Genomic DNA, 20089 nt, shown 5'->3' with positions numbered 1-20089 from the left:
GGTTAAGCAAATCCATATATTGAAGAAGAAAAAAAATACTCACTTGGCATTGAAATGAAATGCCATATCAGGTACTTTTGTAGTTCTGCATCAAAGCTTGTGGATGTTGAAATAAAAAGAGAAAGATGAGATTCGTGCTGGGTAGATGAACATGGTTGGACTTATTATACAAAGGGAAGCCTAGCCCTTGTCTGCTAGGTGTATATGGTAATATATATATATATATATATATATATATATATATATATATATATATATATATATATATGTATGTATGTATTTATGTATGTATGTATAGAGGTGTAGTGTTATATAAAAACTACAATAGCTAGATTTTAGGTAGAATTTGCTTTCGAATATCAGTTTTATGTTTAAATTTTTACTAGAAACTTTTATATATACATATACATACGTTAAAACGTGTTTATTAAGTGATACTATAACTTTGTACATACCTAGAGTAAATTTTAGATAAACGGTGATTATAAATTGAATTAAAGTATATATACATACTATTGTTTCATTAATTAGGCATCTCAATATAAAATTATATTTTGATATTTTAAAAATCTAGATAATATTCTTTCAAAAAAATAAAAATTTAAACAATATAAGAATACAATTAAAATTAATATTCAATATTATAAAAAAATAGACAGAGTATAAATAATGAGCAAAATGATAACGTTCTTACGTCATAAAAAAACTTTATATAAATATAAGTGGAAATGGGGAGGAGGAATATTGAAATTGTCAAAAATAACCTACTAATTTATAGATTGATAAAAATATATGTGAGGATTTTAATTTTATTGTTATTGAAAAATAAAGATAATTTAATTTGATTTGATTGGTTTGGTTTGGTTTGGTTAAAAAATAAAACAGAAATTTATTATTATTGAAAAATATTTAATCTGATTTGTTAGATCAGTTTTCTATTTAAATTATTATTAATTTTTTTAACTCAGGATGAATCATTCCATAGAAAGTATTACATACTGCTCTATATTTTGATCGACTAAAAAATAAAATAAGAAATTGCTGTATCAATTGCTAAAAAATAAAATTGAAACGAAAATGAAAAAACAAGAAAATCAGAATTATATATTGTTTGATAAGAAATATAATTTAATAAGAAACTAAAATTAAATAAGAAATCAATATACTGATTGCTAAAAAATTAGAATAAGAAAATATTATATATGGATGATGAAGAATTTGATCAAACACTCTAAATATTTATATATTTTTAATAGTATTTTTATCCTAAATATTTTATAAATTTACTATTTAGGATATACAAATACTGTGGGTTTTTGAATGGAGATTACCCAAAGGAAAAATTTTACGGATCTTGAAATGTTACAATGAGGTTGTTTCTTTTTTTTTTTTTTTTTTTTTTAAGTATTACAATGAGGTTTTTTGGGTCAAACATCACAAGAAATCATAATTTAACTTGGATATGACAAGTCAACATTAACTACATGCTAAATTTTTTCTAGATTTAAATTAATAAAATAAATTTAATTTGCCGACAAAAAAAACATTAACTAGATGCTAAATTAATTTCGTGGAATATGATAATCTTACATAGAATAAAACAAATTAACTATATCTCTTTCTGATTTGAATTAATCATGTCCATGTAATGTGAGATCTTTCATATGATAAAACAAATGAACTATATCTCTTTCGATTTGATACATGACACGGTCTTGATTATTATTATTATTATCCATGGTTTAATTTAAGCCCTCTCGATGCATGCTTTTGCATCAACCAACCACATCAATGGTCAATCTTGGCCTACTCATTCTAAAACTTCGTCCAGAACTCCCCATCTCACAATTGTCAAGCAGTTAGTTAGGTCGTTACCGGTTATCAAACATAATCTTAGAGATAAATAAAAAATAAAATAAAAAAAGGAAATTTAAAGAAATTTTGATAAATTTATTTTATTAGAATCATAGAAAAATAAAAGAAAAAAAAAAAGAGAAAGAAAGAAAACTACTAGCAGATCGGATTTGCAGAAATTCCAGTAACTGATTGTAACTTCTATAATTGGTAGGTATTTCATAATCCTTTTCCTTGCTATAATGGGTTTAATTCAATTATTGAATGTAAAATCATCTATCAGTTACATTCAACAGGTGAATTAGACCCGTTCTTGACTATATTATTTGACTGATGACTTTTACATGCAAACACCCTAAGGAAACCCCACAAGCTCTTCGCTTTCTTTCTTCTACCATTTTCAACCGTCTCACTTCTATTATCAGATTGAAACATCTTTGCCATTGGTAATCTCTTTCTTTGTCTTTTCTTGATATCTCTCAACTCCATCTCCGTCGTAGGAAACCTTCCAAATAAATAGCAGCTTGACTTTTTTCTTGGAAAACCGAAACCATATGTATCATTTTCTGGGAAGGATTTGCAGTTCTTGTAATACTTTTCTTGTTGCAGCTTCTTCAAAGAATTGGTTCTTGATGATATGTCAAATGATTGCGATTTCTTTCTTCCATTAGGAGTGTAAGAAGTGATTTCTTGGTTTCGTACAAAATTTTGGTGAGACACTTTATTTTCTTCCTTATAAGGAATGAGTTTTCCACAGAAGATAATATTATCTGCACCTGTAGGATATGTAGCAGAGGAAATGCTAAAATCTTCACTAAAGAATTCAAAGAAATCTTGACTCTGATCTAATTCCTTGGAGAAGTCATCATCCCAGTGATTAACAGAGGAATTGTTGTTTAATGGAAGATCAGAAAATGAAAGTGATTCATCTTCATCATCATCGTCGTTAAAATCTTGCCAGAGTGCAGTACTATCTTTTTGGACTGGTTCTAGGTTAAAATTTTTGATAACCATATTTGGAACAATTGAGGAATGTAAAAAGGGGAATGGAGAAAAAGCTTGTTGGAAGAAGTAGGTGCTTGATGTGAGAAATGAAGAGAGACTAAGAAGCTGAAATATATATATTAAGAGAGAGAGAGACAGAGGAAAAGATTAATTAGAAATAGAAAGATGGGGTAAAAAGCAAAAAGCAGAAACAGAAAAAAAAAAAAAAAAAAAAAAAAAAAAAAAAAAAAAAAGTAACGGACATGTTGACTAATGGTTTGGTCGGTAGGGATGGTTTCTAGATGACTAATAACAAGGAAAGTAATACATATACTTCTGTCTATCTATACTACATATAAAGTATAAATGAGGAGGGAATAATAAGATTACTTGTATCGCTTTTAATGAAATTTAAAATGTTCTAAAATACTTTTAATGATGACTAATTAAATTTTATTTTAAATATTATGCTTAATAAATAATTAACGTTACGATAATGTCTTTAATAAAATTTAAAATATTCTAAAATAACTTTATTAATGACTAATTAAATTTTATTTTCAATATTATGCTTAATAGATAATTAACGTTAATTATATACCAATTCAATTTTATTTTAAATATTATGCTTAATAAATAATTAACGTTAATTATATATTTATAAATATATTTTATTTTTAATTATTTTAATATTATATAATAAGTAAATATTCTTTTATTTACTATATATGTTTTTATTATATAATTAACCTTATATGTTTTGCTCTATTTAACTTAATATATAATGAAATAAATTTATAATCTATAGTCTATTTATCTATACTATATATAAAAGTGGGAATGAGAGAAGAATAATGAAATTACCAATATTATCTTTCTAAAATTTAAGGTACTTTAAAATAATTTTAGTTATAGCCAATTAAAAAATTTAAACATAAAAATATATATAATATCTCTATAATTTGAATCGATTTTTTTTAATAGATAAATACATATAGATAATTAAGCATTTGAAAATTTAAAAAATTTAACTATTATTATCTTATTATGTCTAATTATGTTTTTGTTGTAATTTATCTTTAACATTATTATTTTAAATGAATATGTGTAAATATGAGACATTTGAAAATTTTTATTTTTTAAATTTATTTTAAATAAATATATGTAGATAATTAAGATTTTGATTTAAAAATGGTATGGTTAAATTTCTTTAATTACAAATCGAATCTAATTTGGTTGGCCAAAAAATAACATAAAAATTTATTATTTTTAAACATCTCAAATTTGATTACAAATCGCACTCTAATTTAGTTGGCCCAAAAATAACATAAAAAATTATTATTTTTAAACATCTTGAATTTGATTAATTATATTGATATCTTATTCAATTCAAATCATATTCTTTCTATTAAGGAATATAATTTTAACAATAAATTTATTAAATGATTTCATGATTTTCATTGACAAAAAAATAAAAATAAAAATAATTATTATTTATAAATATTTAATTTGATTTATTAGATTAGTTTCCTATTCTATTGTTAAAGTATATTTATTTACTAAAAGAGATTGTAATGAAATTTATCAACAAAACATATAAATTAATTATAAAACGTAAAATAAAAGCTATGCGATGATTTTTATAAATCAATTTGGTACTTAAATAAAAAATAAAAGCAACTAGCTTATAATAAAAACTATATAATTTAATATGTTAAAGAGAATATAAATGACATATTTCATATTTAAATTGTTATTTTAAAGAGAGAGGCAAATATGTCAATTGTTTCAATGAGATATTAAAGTACAAGATGTATAATTGAAAATGATATTTTATTGTATATATAAAAATCATTATATTTATTGCAATCTAAATAAAAACTTATACTTTAATTATATAAATAAAAAGCTAAACGAGTATAAAAAATGAGCATATAACGAGTATAGTCAACGTGTATCGCACGTCATAAAAAAAACTAGTAGTATATAAATATGAGAATGAGGAGAAATAATGAAATTTCTAATGATTCTCTCAGTGATATTTAAAATGTACTATTAGTTATTGTCAATTAAAAAGTTTTCACTAAATTATATATATAACCTTTTTTGTTTGATTGAATAAATTTTATTAAAATTAATTTTTTAAATAAATACATGTAGATAATTAAGTTTTCAAATTTTAAAATTTTAACTTTTTTTAAAAATTATTTAAATAAATATATGTGATAATAAGGCATTTCAAAATTTTTAAGTTTTTAACTTTTCAAATTAACTGTTTAAATATTTAATTTAATTATTTGATTGTGAAATATTGCAATGGGGTAAAATTTTATGTTTTATACTTCTTTTGGTTGTTGAAATCTCACGAAAAAATGACTTAGAAATCTGAATTTCTGATTTTTGACTTATATAAGAATTCAATATTTTTGCGAAGAAATTCAATTTATGAATAATTTGAAACTATCTCTATTTTTCCAACTTTCTCATCTCAAAAAATAGAAAGTTGAATTCTTATAAAAATAAGATATTTTAAGAATTGTAATTAAATTAATATCCTTAATTATGGAAGTATTTAAATAAATATTATATACTATTATTTACATAATAATCATCTTAGTTTACCAATATAACAGAATAAAAAAAATATGTAAATTAAGGGTAGCAAAGTAATGTATTATATCTTTTTCCCCTATATATTAATCAAAGGCAATTATCTTATTTTTCCTAGGAAATATTTATTTTATGGGAACATCAAATAGTAACCAAAAGCACACATAAAAGAATTTGTAAATATTTAATAGAAAGAGTATGTTCAGTAAATTTAGTTATTTTGATAGCCATTAGCTATTTTAGTAGCGTTTAATCGTTAGCTGTTTGAATAGTTTTTCATGAAAGGCTAAAAGTTAAATGTTACATGTGTTAACTTTACATAAAATGCTAGTAACTCAACTTTAAAAGTTAGTCGAACGTTATATTATCGAACACTATAAAAAATAATCAAAAAATTAAAAGCTACTTTACAAACTGTTGTCAAACACCGCCAAAGTCAACTGGTGTTAATAAGAAAATAAAATTAATCTCTATTATCTTCTTGTTCCTATAATTAAAACATATTAGCTATTACAACTGATTTTAACACGAAAGCAAAGCAAATCAAGAAGCATTTTATTTTTCTTAGCTTGTTTTTTTATATATATTTTTATGCTCTCATTATTTCTTTTTTCTTTAATTTACTTTTTTGGACTGACCATTTCCTAATTATTAGTAAGGACGGCTGTAAGTGAACTTGGAATTAAATTGAGTTTTGACTTGAAAGCACTGAATTGCATATATTGACACTTGGTCATATTATATGTTCTTATGGGTCCATTAATTGTCATATCAGCGTTGGAATTTTTGGTTTGGAATATATACTTTAATTTCACCGTCGAGAAAATTTGGTCATTGATGATGAAATTTTATCAAATGTAAATTTATTCAATTGACGAGAAGAAGACAAATAAAAACAGACAGAAGAATCCAAAACAAGAAAGCAAAGGACTCATGATTTTATTTTGGAAATTCTTATGAATTGCTCAACCAAAGTAAACAGTGGTGTAGAAATATCCATTTTCCAACTTCTTTTTCCATTTCTTTCCAACTCATTGATTGACTATTTTTAATAATTTCATTTTTATTATAATCATATAGGGATGGCCAGCGGTTCGGTTTGAACCGGAATCGAACCGTATTGTAGACGAATTAGAATCGGAACCATCAGTTCACCGAAATCAACGGTTCAAGGACCGATTAAGGTTTATCCGAATGTTAAATTCTGAACTGAACCGGACAGACATCGGCAGTTAACCAGCAATTCTTGTCCGGTTTGAACTCGAAATTTTTTATTTTTATTTTTAAAATTATAATCACTTAGCCTATTTTATAAAATTTAGTATATAATTATATTGTTTAATACAAATGGGAGTTTAAGATTTTTTTTTTCCTTTTAAATATTTTACTTATTTGAAAATTATATTTTTTGAAACATTTTTAAAATTTTTGTAATAATTTATTTAATTAATAATATTTAAATAAAATAAAATGATAATTTATTTTATTATTTTATAAAATTAACTAATTTTATTGCTTATATAAGTACGAGCGTTCTAAAAGTTATTTAAAATAAATTTACCAATATTTTTTTAAAATTTACATTAATTTTTTTTAAAAAAAAGACGCCTTAAAATCAAATTTTTATTTTTTTTAAAAAAATTAATACATATATCGTCGGAAACAGTAATTGAAATCGTCAGTTTATCGAAACCGCACAAGAACCAAAATCGGTCCGAAACCAATAGTTCAAGGACCGATTCAAGTTTAATATTTTGAAAATCTTGAACTGTCCATGCGTATAATCAGATACCATTTTATTACGCTTTTTCTATTGTTTGAAAATTATGATGAAGTTATTTGCGAAACTTATAAAGGCAATAATTCAAAATTTAGAGTCACCATTTGGGAAAAATTTTGCTTAAATAACACTATCAAAACAAATGTGAAAACACATGTTTAAAAAACAAAAAAGTTTCGTCATAATTTATGGAGAAATTTTTTACTATTGCAAAAAAACTCAAATGTGAGAAGCGATGCATATAAAGATCTAATATATAATAATAACTAAAGGTTTTCTTTCCTTTTTTTTTTTTTTTTTTTAAGAGAGTGATGAAACTTGAAAGGTACATTGTATTTAAGAAATCCCTAATATTTTAAATTATTCTTTCTTACTATTGTTGTAAGTCTGTAATGAGTCGCCACATGGCAGTTTCTAAACTAACAGCAATAAGATTCTTCGGTATCTACTCTATGCTTGCAATTTTTTCTTTTGTTCAAAATTATAAGTTATTTAAAGTTTTTACACCGACGTTAAAAAAATAATTAATTATTTTAAATTATAATAAAATCAAAAATTATTTGATTAAATTATTATTTATCTCAAAATCAAGGTTAATTATTATATTTAATATAAATAAAGATAATATTGAAAATATATCATTTATTATTCCTCAAAATGATTTATATTTTAGGACAAAATAATCACCCAAAAGAATTAAGAATTATCCTATGAACTGGGCCCTTTTTGTAACAAAAAATATATTGGTTGAACTTGGACTTAGACATAATTTTGAATCTCTTGAGAGTATTATAGATATTTTAACCTGCTGCATCCTTCAATACAAATTTTGTACTTTTCAAATTTTTTTTTTTTTTTTTTTTTTTTTGTCATAGGGAAAATTATTTTTATGGTAGAGAGAAGATTCTAATTTAAGACTTTTCTCTTTTTACATTTTTTGCAAGGCGTGAGAAGATCAACCAGAGTACACCAGATTGATATAATTCATCTCTTTCTATTTGTTTATCAAATATAAAAATAAATAAATAAATTTTAATGAGAAACAAACAAACCAAACACAAAATAATTAATTTTATGATCAATCTGCAAATTTTGAAAACACAAAATCTACACTCACTTTTGAACCAAAATGATGATTATTTCCATTTGCTTTAGACATGCTATTTTCTCTCTCCAAGACCGAACACCTCTCTCCTTCTCCAAAGTAAATCCATATTTCTCTCTTTTCTTAGTTCAATTTCATTGTTATCAACCTGAATTTTCTTCTATTATATTTTTTTTTTGCTTTTGCAAACTTGGCTTTTAATGACAGATTAATTGATTTTTATTGATAGATTAATAAATTTTATTGATTTGAGAGAGAAATAGAAATCATGAAGAGTTAAGGACTTAATTCTTTAAATGTAATATTTAACTGGAAGGGTAATATAGCCAATTTAATAGTAAAAAGTTTATTGCTATAGTATTAACAAAATGCGTTTTTAGAATAACTCTACCCGGTTATTATTTGCCCTACATTTATAACGAAATAAATAAATTAAAATCTCCCTTTTAAAAAATTAATTTAAATAATTTTTAAATTTAAAATTTGTGAAACTAAATACATTTTTTTAATAATAAAACCGAAGTGATTTTGGATGATTTGATTTATGTAGTTGATAGCTAATTTATACCCTGCGATTATATTTTAAGCGTTGGATAAGTTTTTTAATTAGTAATGACTGGAATTGTAGCATGCTACATGCGTATAGAGAAGCTGATTTTAGTGTTGATTTCTTATCTAAGTTAGCTAGGTCATTTCCTATTGGGACTCATATTTTGTCCAATCCTCCTCTAGAGATAGATTATTGGCTCGCCCATGATATTTATTATTTGTGGTAGTTAATTTATATTTATATTATATTTGAATTTTATTAATTTCATAAAAATAATTACTGAAAAAATTATTTTTTTAAATTAATACTTTCTGTGATTTATGTTTTCATAATTACTTAAAAATAATAATTTTCTCTTAAATATTATTTTAACAAAATTAATTAATATTTTTTATTTATGTAATACATTAAAATGAAAAATAATGATTGACCTTAAAAATTAAAAACAATTATACTCTGAATTGCGGCTTTACATTTTAACAATAATGACTACCAAAATTTTATCAAACACTAATATTTATCAGCAAACCGCTACTAGCTACTAGCTATCAACAACTGCTATAGGTTATCAATTAGTATGAATAATTAAGTAAACAAGTCCTAAATAGTTTTTCCCTTAGTTTTTGCCTGTTCTGTCCTAAATAGTTTTTCTCTTAGTTTTTACCTGTTCTGTCCTAAATAGTTTTTCTCTTAGTTTTTACCTGTTCTGTACTCCTTTTGTCCATAAATATAAACCATTTTAGGAAAATTTTTTTGTCAACGTAGGTCGTTTTGAGAATATCAATGTGTAATTAGTGATGTTTTTTAAATTTTATTCTTATTTATGTTAAATGCAATAATTATCTCTATAATTTTATAATGATAATTTAGTTAAATTAATTAATATTTTATTATAATTTATGAAAATTAATTTCTTCTTTAATTAGCGTACAAAAACATTAAACGGTTTATATTTATGGACGGAAGAAGTATAATTCAACTAAAAAGGTAAAAAGAAAAAAAAAATAAAGCCAATGAAGTTGAAATTTTTTCCAAAATCATCCTTGACAAAAAAGGAGAGTAAATTTTTTTTTAATCTTATTTTTTCTCGTGTTTTTTACAAATTGTTATTTATTCAAATCTTATTTAATTGATCTATAAAATTATACATTAATTCTTCATTAGTTTGTCGGTGATTTATTATGTATTCAATTTGCATAATTGCTGATAATTAAGAAAAAAAGAAAAAGAAAAAAGACATTGGGGCTAGAAAATTATTGCTTGCACTTGATATATTGGCTTATCCATACACCAAGCCAACGTGATAAAGATATAGAGACTTAAAGAAATTAATACTCCTTAAACAGGAAACCAACAACTGAATAGAGTAGTACACCAAGACATAGCCTAGTGGTGAAGTGCATATACTACCTGACAATAGATCCAGTATCCTCTCTCGCCCAATACTAAAAACACAAAAAAAAAAAAAAAAAAAAAAGAAAACAACTAAATGAAGTTAGGTTTTTTAGAATTAACACTAAGGCTAATATATATTAGAACTTACAGTTAGTTATAAGTGTATCAATTTGCAAGAAATCTTTTTTTCCCTCCACATTTTCACCAATTTTTCAACTCAAAAAAGGGAAAGTAAAATTTTTATAAGTAAACAAGTTTTTTTAATCCAAAATTGAACTTGTTCTTTCCTTCTCACGCTGCATTTGTTTATCTAAAAGCCAATTTCTTTTTTTTTTTTTTTTTTTGGTTGATCTCAGTTCCATATACAAAATATATTGTGAATATAGACTTAAAAATTTTGATTCAAATACTTAGCTCTGTTGTAGAAAGGAGCCTAAATTGGTATAGCATTAAGGAGGAACACATGAGAATAAGAAAAAAAATTACCAATAAGGAGATAGAAAAATGTAGGGAGAGAGCTAACCTAGCCTTTCTTTTTTATATATTTTAGAGAAAATGGTTAGATTCAATACAAAATTTGGTCATATATAGAGTAGGGTACAATGAATAATGCCACAATAATAATAATAATAATAGTCATAGGTGATCAAAAGGTTAATTGTATTTAACAGAAAACTTAATAAAATGATTTTTTTACTATTTACTTCAACAAACTCAAATTGTAAGGAAGTAATTTTTGAAAATAGCAGCATCTCATTCTGATACAAGACTTCGATACATTACAACTTTCAAATATTAATAGTGAGCTTCTGTTTATTCAAGGGCATTTGGTCTAGTGGCATGATTCTCGCTTAGGGTGCGAGAGGTCCCGAGTTCAATTCTCGGAATGCCCCAATTTGAGATTTTTTTAACACTTCTGTCGTCCTCCTTTTGGCCTTTGAAACTACAAAAACCAATTTCAAATTATTTTCTATCGAACTTGCTAGCTTCGTTTGTTAGTGATCAACATTTCGATTTCGATTTCTTTTCAGAAGAAAGAAAAACAAATTTTCATTTATGCTCTATTTATTTTCGGACAATTACTTATTTGCTCAAAACTAAATCATTTTAAAGAATATAATTTCTCATTTTTAAATGGAGAAAATATTTTTTAAATATTGACAATTATAAATAATTTTTTAAAAAAATTTGAACTTGAATTAAATTAGAAATAAAGTTGGTGAGCATTAAAAACAAATAGTAATATACTATGCGAAAGCCAAAATTAATTAGTTTTATTTAAAATATGTAATTAGACGAATCAAATTAAATTGAATAGAATCGATTCACTAGTTCAATCTCCACTTTTAGTTCATTTTTCTGAACCATCGGTTCCAAACTAATTTTTGTTCACTAAATTAAATAAAAGCTTGATTTTTCATTCAATTATAATTCGAAATAAAATTGTGATCATGCTGACTAGCTACCTCAATAAGTCATTGATGTGGATTATATGAAAATTTATCATTTTAATTTAGTTTTATCATATTTAATAATAAAATTTTAAAATATGAAATTTGTATAATTCTAAATATTTTTACAGTATTATAAATTAAAATTTTTAATATTTCGGATCAAACAACAAAAAAATAAGTAATTCGAAAAATCCTAAAAAAATAATTTTTTTTTAACAAAAAAAGTTATTGTCCTTGCCTTACTTTTGTTAAAATTATCTTAGAATTTGTTTTATACTTAAACTCCAAAAATCTCGTGTAAACATTATTTGTTTTGAAAGTTGAGGAAAGTACATTATGAGCTGGTGGGTTCATTAACTATATAGAGCAGGTAGCAGCCTCTTCTAGAAGGAGTTTGCCCATACCCAGCAGGACTTGTTATTAACATCTAATTCCTCGAACCCAAGAAAAAAAAAAAAACTAAGTTGTACAGTACTTCTAGAAAGCTTGCCTCTCAAGTTCGACTCGGATTTATCCCTACTCTTACGGGTCCTAGCCCGATGCATAAATTAAAATAATAATAAAATAATCATTCCCTCTGGAAGCCTGACTTTGTCATTGTCTTCTCTCCTTTTATATGCCATGGTTTTACACATTTCTACCTATCACCTTCTCCTTTTTGTTCATTTCCTCTTCATTTCTCAATTCTCTACTTTAATACTCGCACAAACAGAAAATGGAAAACAGTACCATTAATGAAGGATTTGAAGATGCTCTTTCCTTTTGCGATCTGTCCTTTGAAGATGAAGAAACTGAAATCAATAAGAATAATGTTGGATTTGATCGTCAAAACTCGCTTTCAGACCGGGAATTTTTTGAATTCTCTACGTCTTCAAGCTTATCTTCGTCAGATTCAAATTCTGTAATGTCAGATAATATTATTTTCTGTGGAAAAATCATTTCCTCTAAAACAGATCAAGGACAAGACTCACTTGCTTCATCAGCCAAAAACAAGCTGCCTGTTCCGCCTCCAGCAAGGAGTCTCCGGTGTCCGTCAACCAGCGGCAGTTCCAGGAAACAAAAAGTTATGATTGGACTAGCGAAAATTCCATCGAAAATGGACCTTAGTGACTTGAGGGAAAGGCAGAATCGGCGGACACCGCCTCCTATGTTCCCGGCGTCGACGGTGGTTGGTGGTGGAGAATCGGTGGATGTTATCGGTAATGGAAGTAGAAGGAAGAGTAATTGGAGCTTGCTTAGATCTTTCAGATTTAAAACCAATGGCTTCGGCAGCTTGTTGCCTAAACCATGTTTTGGTTCCATTTTGCTAGCGAGGACTTGCATCGACTGAGATTGGATTTTGTTTTAATTTTTTTTTTAACAATTTTTTACTGTACATGCGGCGAATATTATTTTACCTAACGAATTTGAGATGAAAGCATTAAAATATTTAATAAAAACACCATTAAACTATAAAAACATGAGTAATATTTTGTATTTTAATACTATTTTTTCAGAGAGGAAAATATATATATATATATATATATATATTTTGATAGAAAGGAGGGGAAGCAACCTCAAGAAGAACAATAAAAAGAACTAGTTACAATGAAGAACTCCAGGCCAAGCTACATGCTGGCAATCCCATGATCACAGCTGAAAAATAACCTGTAAAGAATGATCTAAAAAATGGCAGCCAAATAGCCAAAAACCGCAACATTGGCAAACTTGTAATCTATGGACAGATGATAAACAGAACTATTTGTAATTTCTATTTCAAATTTTCTTAATCATAAATGTAACACATCACTTAACCAAACAATAAATAAGAGAAGTTCAATAAACAAGAGAAGTTCAAATTAGTTAAAAAGTAAAACAGGGCATTGTATTGCTAATGTTTAGTCTACCTCCTTCCTCAAGTTCTTTGTTTTTAAGAAAAAACAAAAAAACAAACACCATCAAGCAAGAAGCAAGCAAACTGATTTCAGCAGTCCTATCACCATATTGGCATCACATTGATGCATAAGGTGCAAACATAGAAAATAAAACAATAACATTACCCAATGATATTTGACATTCCTAAATATATTCTTTCAATATCTATACTTCCACCACAGTCACTATACATATTCAGGTTCATTTATGATAATCAGTCTTGGGAGTAAGAGACAGCTAAACTTTACAATTTAGCATTATGTAAGAGTAACACTAAAATCTTATAATTGTTATTATATGCTTAATTAAAACCACGTAGTTTTTAGTGTCAGTTTTTTTTTTTTTTTTTTTTTTTTTTTGAAAGGAAACATCATTTTTATTAAGCTGAGTAATAAATAAATAATAAGCATGTAGCAATCTTATTCTAGACATAAAACATAAAATAATTATAAAAAACTTTAGCTAACGAGTGAGCTCCTATTCAATCTAATAGAAACATTAGATCTTTGCCTTAATAGCATTCTACAAACACTAATAACTATTCCTAACTCTGAGAAATCCAAATCCCATGATTGAATAAGGGAAATTATATACTTTGTGATCAGTAAAATGCACTCCAGAGTTAAAACATTATTTTGTAGCCGTAGGAGACATTGCTTCATTGCAAGTGCCTCGACAAAAAGAGGGTCTGAATATTATTCAAAAAATCCAGAAAGTGCCGGTAAGAAATCACCCTCTTCATTTTCAAATATAATTCCATAGCCTCGACAATGCAACTCCAAGAAAATTGCACCGTCCGTAAAGGCTTGCTAGCTGGTTCCACCTTGCGATGCTAAGTCCAGCTGGATAGGAGCCTTTCGATTAATTTGTTTTGATTAACTTTTAACTCTACCTTTAACGGATAATCGATCCAATTTTCCTTAACTGAATCATTGCTCACCAAATTGAATTGACTAAATTAATTGAACCCAATGCTTACATTAAATAATTGTGTAATGAAAACAAAAGATAAAAAAAAAACTCTATTTGTTCTCTTAAAATAACTTGTTTGGAAAATATTTTTCAGATTTTTCCGATATTTGGAGTGCTTAGAAGAATCAGTTAATGAAAAATATTTTACTAATTAAAGGAAAATTAAGTCATTTTTTTAAAGAAAATGACTTCCAATTTTCAAGAGAGGAAAATATTTATGGATATTGATAAATTTAATATAAAATTTTTTAAAAATATATATTTTTTGATATATTAATCACCAGTAGCCACCACTACGGCCACTGGTCGCTACCGTCTGCCACCAGAATCGATTACTAATGATTATCACAATTTATTTTTTTTATATTTAATAATAAATTTTTAAAATATAAAATTTCTATAATTGTAAATATTTTTATGGTTTTATTATAAAATAAAAGTTTTAATATTTTTAAATAGTTTTTTACATTTCAATCAGACAACGGAAAATGAGTTATTTAGAAAATATTTTAAAGAAAAATATCTAAAAATGAAATTATTTGATCTATATGGAAAACATATTATATATTAAATGTTATATGTATAATAATTAATTAAAATTTAATTTTTTGTAAATTTTTTTATATAGATCTTTTCTGGTTCAAATCATGTAAAAATGTCATTGACATAAATTTACGAAGTGTATTTCTAAAAATAGAGTAGCAAAGTTATGTATTTTAACGAAGTATAAGGATAAAATAATAATTTTATTTTTAATCACGCAATTGACCAAAACAGTGTCGTTTCAATCGTTCGTCCTACTCACTCCCTCCCTCCCTCCCTCCCTTCAAACAGCCTATTTTCCTTCTCCTCCCCACTGTCGACAACGACGGTTGCTCCACTAAGGCGTCACCGATAGAACACTGTAACGCTGGTGGCTACCCCCTCTTCCTTGCCAACAACCGCAACAGTTTTCTATTTTGCCATAATTGGAGAGTTAATAATGATTTATGCAGCAATTGATAATTTCTACCTGACCGACGAGCAATTACAAAACTCACCGTCGAGGAAAGATGGTATCGATGAAGCCAATGAAACTATCCTCAGAATCTACGGCTGTGACTTGATCCAAGAAAGTGGCATTTTACTTAAATTGTAATCATCTTCTTTTTCTCTCTTGTTTAGTTTAATTTCATGGTATACAATATCATGTTCTATATGAATTATATACAATTTCTTTCTTTTTTTTAAAATTTTTTAATAGACCCCAAGCTGTTATGGCTACTGGTCAAGTGCTATTCCATCGTTTCTATTGCAGGAAGTCATTTGCTCGATTCAATGTCAAGGTTAATCCTTTTCTTCCCTTCTTAATGAGATAATTATTATTGGGATTAGTTAGTTCTTTTGGGTTGTGGGTTTTAGTTCCATTTTATGAATTTTTTTAGAATTTATTATTGTTTGTAGTGGTAAATAGTGGAAGTTGTTTAAAAATTGGTTTCAATGCTTTCATCTAACATTTTATTAGGTTTAAATACTATATTTTTCAGAAAGTTGCAGCTAGTTGTGTGTGGCTTGCATCTAAATTAGAGGAAAACCCTAGAAAATCAAGGCAAGTCATTATTGTTTTCCACAGAATGGAATGCAGGAGAGAGAATTTGCCCATGGTGTTTTTGGACCTAACTTCAAAGGTTAGAATTGTGATGTTTTATTCTTTCTTTTGATTCTAGCTAGTAGTTTTGGTGCTCCTAGAGCTTTGTGCGCTCCACTTACCATTTTTTTTCTATGAAAAAATTAAAAAGAAATTTGCGGAGTTGAAGATGGAATTGAGCAGAACAGAAAGGCACATATTGAAAGAGATGGGTTTCATTTGTCATGTTGAGCATCCTCACAAATTTATTTCAAACTACCTTGTCACCCTTGAACTGCCTGAAGATTCGAAACAAGAGTTGGGACAGGAAGCTTGGAATCTTGCAAATGATAGGTACTTCACACAAAATAATTGCTTTTAATTTTATCTTCCTAAAGTTCTTCTGGCAGTTCTTTGTGTTTGGTTTTTCCGTTGAGAATGATAAATTTTATATGCTGTATTGTGTTAATGTTCATCAGTTTGGGAATTAAGAATCACAAAATTTAGAAAGTTGGAACCTAAACAATGTTAAAAGAAATAAAATGAACATGTCATCATTTATTTAGTTAATCTTTAGAGTCAAGTTTGGCCCTATGCCTAGTAGATTTACAGCGGAGGCTATATTTTTTCCAAGAAGATTGATAGGAGTTTATTGGGAGAGAAAGAAGGATTCACACATTGTGTTCATTGACCTAGAGAAAGCATATGATAGTGTGCCAAGAAAAGTTTTTTGGTGGGTGTTGTGTCTTATATGTAACCAACCAAGCTGTCCGCTTCTATTTGTAGTCAAAGTTTTCCCCATCCTCTCAAACTATCAAAAAGAAATCTCGTGTTATTAGAAATTTACTCGGTGCTCTTCTTAATGTTTAATTTAACTGAAATAAATTCTCAACTCTCTATTTGGAGCAGTTTGCGCATGACCTTGTGTGTTCGTTTCAAGAGTGAGGTCGTGGCTTGTGGGGTTGTATATGCTGCTGCACGTAGGTTTCAAGTACCACTTCCTGAGAATCCACCATGGTGGAAGGCATTTGATGCAGATAAATCTGGGATTAATGAAGTTTGTAGGGTTCTAGCTCATCTTTACAGCCTTCCCAAGGCAAAGTACATATCAGTATGCAAGGATCAAGAATTTTCTTTTTCTCGCAAGTCTTCAGATTCTCAATTGCAGCCAGTTCCAAAGGTGGGTTTATTATTTTTTCTGTAAATTGTGTCTTACAATCTCTTTTATTTCTGGTTCTATACTGTATTGTTTGGTTTTACAATATTTGGTTTTGTTATCCCATCATAAAAGGAAGCAAGTTGCACAATGATATGTAGATGAAGCATTGTGATAAGAAGAAGATGAAAACTAAAACATTGTGGAGATTTGATAAAAAGCAATAAAGAAAATAGAAGATATGTTTTCTATATCATATACTTATAGTACTACAAATTGAAAAGATTTTCTTAGGAGTTTCTTTCTGTTACTGTTCTTCAGGAAGTTCCACAAGTTAGCTCACCGACTAATGATGCTATTGGTCCCAAGTCAGGCCCAACTCTGACTGGTGCAGAATCAGGGGCTTCCAAGAGATTAATAAAAGTGGCCCTAGACAAGCTGAATGAATCTAAGAAGAGTCATGATGAGTCCAGGCCAACTGGTGGAGAGGCAAGAGATGAGCCCATTCCAATATCCAAGTCTGAGCATAGAGCAGAGGCAATAAGGAACAGGAGCAAGGACAGAGACAAGGATAAAGATAGGGAGACAGAGAGGGACAGAATAAAGGAGAGGGATAGAGATTCTGACAGGAAAAGCGAGTGGGAGGAGACTGAGAGGTACCGAGATAAAGCTAAGGATCAAAGTCATCGATCAAATGATAGAGGAGGTCAGTTGCTCAGTTTCTTGAGTTGGTTAACCTAGTCCCGAAGCACATACTTTGTAACAGTAATTTCATAGTTGGAAATTACTTTAATCTTGCATGTGTTTCCAACATATAAATGCAGGACATTCGGAGAAATCAAGATATCATTCATCACGCGGTAATGGATACAAATTTTCTTTCAGCAGATATGATCTATCTATCTATCTATCTCTCTATATATATAGATATATATTTCTCTGCATTTTCAGACTGTGACTACCACAGTTCCTCATATTCTTCAAGGGAGAAGGATCGGCATAGACATCACTCATATGCTTAAACCAGCCATTGAGGTGTGCATTCTTACTTCAATACATAGCCATTATCTGAAATACTCTATTTATATATTATGTGGTTTTCATTACATGTTTAGAATGCAGGAAAGGGATTTAAATTTGGATGCAAAATTTTAAATTTGAAATCAATTTTTATAGTTCATTTGAAGAGAGATTTTTGCCTTTTTGCAATTGTGTGCAAAGTTCCTTTCTACTCATTCCCTTAACACTAATAATCATCTGCCAATTGCACAGTTGTGTTAATGATGATGTATTCTCTATTTATGCTAATCACAAGAGTTGTCTATTTTTAAACATGTTAGCAGAGTGCAAATCTTGTGGGTGAATTGCACCATCTGTGCAAATGCATTATTGCAAGTTCATTGATTGATTTTTTAAAACCACTCACAGAATGGTAGTGACTAGGAAGGAGAAAATTAACCAGGTCTTGAAACACATGCAATATAGGATTTTACAACTTGATTTGCAGATGATCCCTCAGGCGGAGCCTGCTATTATCCCGTAAAAAAGGTGTGGCCTTTAGAATTATCAGACACAAATTTTCTACTAAAAGCAATTAGTTTTCTTATGATTCTGCCTTAATGTTGTTTTCAGTTAGATTTTTCTAACTTTTTGTTTTATACTAGAGAGTCAATTAGTCTTAGGCTGCCCGGCAAAGGATCACTATTGTCTGTCCTATTTATTCCTTTTTCTCAAATGGTTTATGAACTTACTAGACATTTCACATAGAATTTCCAAAGCTATTACTGATTGCTTTTAACATTAATTTTACAGCAGTTTAGGGTTGAGGCCATGGGACTCTAAGCTCAGTTTTCATTCCCGGTGAACATAGGTATGTAGCTATTATACTTCAGATTTTGAATCAACTTGGTTCAGTTCAGTTATATAAGCTAATTGGTCAGGTTTCGGTTTATATTTTGAAAAAATAATTCTTTTATTTTTTTTTTCCAGTTTGACTGGTTTGGTTCACTTTTAAACCAAACCACCTGTATGCACTTCCCTAATTATTTGTAGTAAAAAATTTCAATTAATTAGAAATATATTATCCATTTTAAAGTGTATTTCATATGAATAAATTGGTGTATGATGACCTTGAATGTGTTGGGTTAAAAGACATTCTAATCCAACAGATTGAATTCCCTGGATCATTGTCACTCCATATGGGAGTCAAACAAGTGTTGTCATATATTATAACTGCATCTTTTTTTTTTTTTTTTTTTTTTTTTTGGCTCAAGAAAGTATCTATCTTGATTCTTCATTGTAAATTATATTTTACACATAGTGAGAGTGGGGAGACTCTAAACTATCAAGAATTTTATCTGGAAATTTCACGTTTGATTCATGTTGAAAATATAAAAGATAATGGAATGAAGTTGTTGGGCAGATTCTGATATCTCCAGTTTATTTTATAATTTTTTAATACGATCAATGAAGTTTAAAACTCATAAATGAAAATTATTTAAACAAAATCTTATAAGAAAATGAATGATTTTTTTTTAAAAAAAATTCCATGATTTGAAATTATAACAAAAATTTTATAGATTACACTCAATTTATATGTACATGTGTCAGAAAATAATTCACATATGATGTAAATATGAACATGCACTCATATGTTCATATCCCTCATAGTTACTTTTAACTGTAAATTTTTTGGTATTAAATACAAGT

General features: G+C 27.3%; 2 protein-coding genes and 1 non-coding gene across 8 annotated transcripts; all 3 read left to right on the top strand.

Annotated features, from left to right (window-relative positions):
* The first annotated feature begins 11099 nt into the window (after positions 1-11099).
* TRNAP-AGG (transfer RNA proline (anticodon AGG)) lies at positions 11100-11171 on the top strand. Its single transcript has one exon. It is a non-coding gene; the product is annotated as a tRNA-Pro (tRNA).
* Positions 11172-12207: 1036 nt separating this feature from the next.
* Positions 12208-13190, top strand: LOC149495780 (uncharacterized). Its single transcript, XM_089722822.1, has one exon. The coding sequence runs from the start codon at positions 12448-12450 to the stop codon at positions 13060-13062; it is 615 nt and encodes a 204-aa protein (XP_089578948.1). The 5' UTR covers positions 12208-12447; the 3' UTR covers positions 13063-13190.
* A 2215-nt stretch (positions 13191-15405) lies between these two features.
* On the top strand, positions 15406-19479 carry LOC105639183 (cyclin-L1-1). 6 transcript variants are annotated; one of them, XR_016321308.1, is made up of 11 exons: positions 15406-15752; positions 15862-15943; positions 16145-16285; positions 16397-16578; positions 17134-17404; positions 17702-18086; positions 18205-18240; positions 18332-18415; positions 18809-18928; positions 19193-19250; positions 19370-19479. XR_016321308.1 is itself a non-coding variant. In XM_020681332.2 (9 exons), the coding sequence occupies exons 1-8, from the start codon at positions 15601-15603 to the stop codon at positions 18400-18402; spliced, it is 1320 nt and encodes a 439-aa protein (XP_020536991.1). In that variant the 5' UTR covers positions 15406-15600; the 3' UTR covers positions 18403-18415; positions 19196-19479. The 6 variants fall into 6 exon arrangements, 2 of the variants coding, with proteins under 2 accessions (XP_020536991.1, XP_012078543.1); XR_001047105.2 differs by lacking the exon at positions 18809-18928 and having other exon boundaries at positions 19196-19250; XR_002284975.1 differs by lacking the exon at positions 18809-18928.
* The last annotated feature ends 610 nt before the right edge of the window (positions 19480-20089 follow it).

This window comes from Jatropha curcas, chromosome 6 (genome assembly GCF_041381405.1).
Source record: "Jatropha curcas cultivar XTBG-Jc1 chromosome 6, XTBG_Jcur_1.0, whole genome shotgun sequence".
Lineage (NCBI taxonomy): Eukaryota > Viridiplantae > Streptophyta > Magnoliopsida > Malpighiales > Euphorbiaceae > Jatropha > Jatropha curcas.
Note: the sequence above shows the minus strand (reverse complement) of the source record. Positions and strands in the feature narration are given on the sequence as shown.

Excerpts from the sequence above, each read along its gene's own strand:
- LOC105639183 (XM_020681332.2), top strand. The coding sequence starts at position 15,601 with ATGATTTATGCAGCAATTGATAATTTCTACCTGACCGACGAGCAATTA. Across the intron at positions 15,753-15,861 it reads AGTGGCATTTTACTTAAATT|ACCCCAAGCTGTTATGGCTA; the intron begins GTAATCATCTTC and ends ATTTTTTAATAG. Across the intron at positions 18,241-18,331 it reads AAGATATCATTCATCACGCG|ACTGTGACTACCACAGTTCC; the intron begins GTAATGGATACA and ends CTGCATTTTCAG.
- LOC149495780 (XM_089722822.1), top strand. The coding sequence starts at position 12,448 with ATGGAAAACAGTACCATTAATGAAGGATTTGAAGATGCTCTTTCCTTT.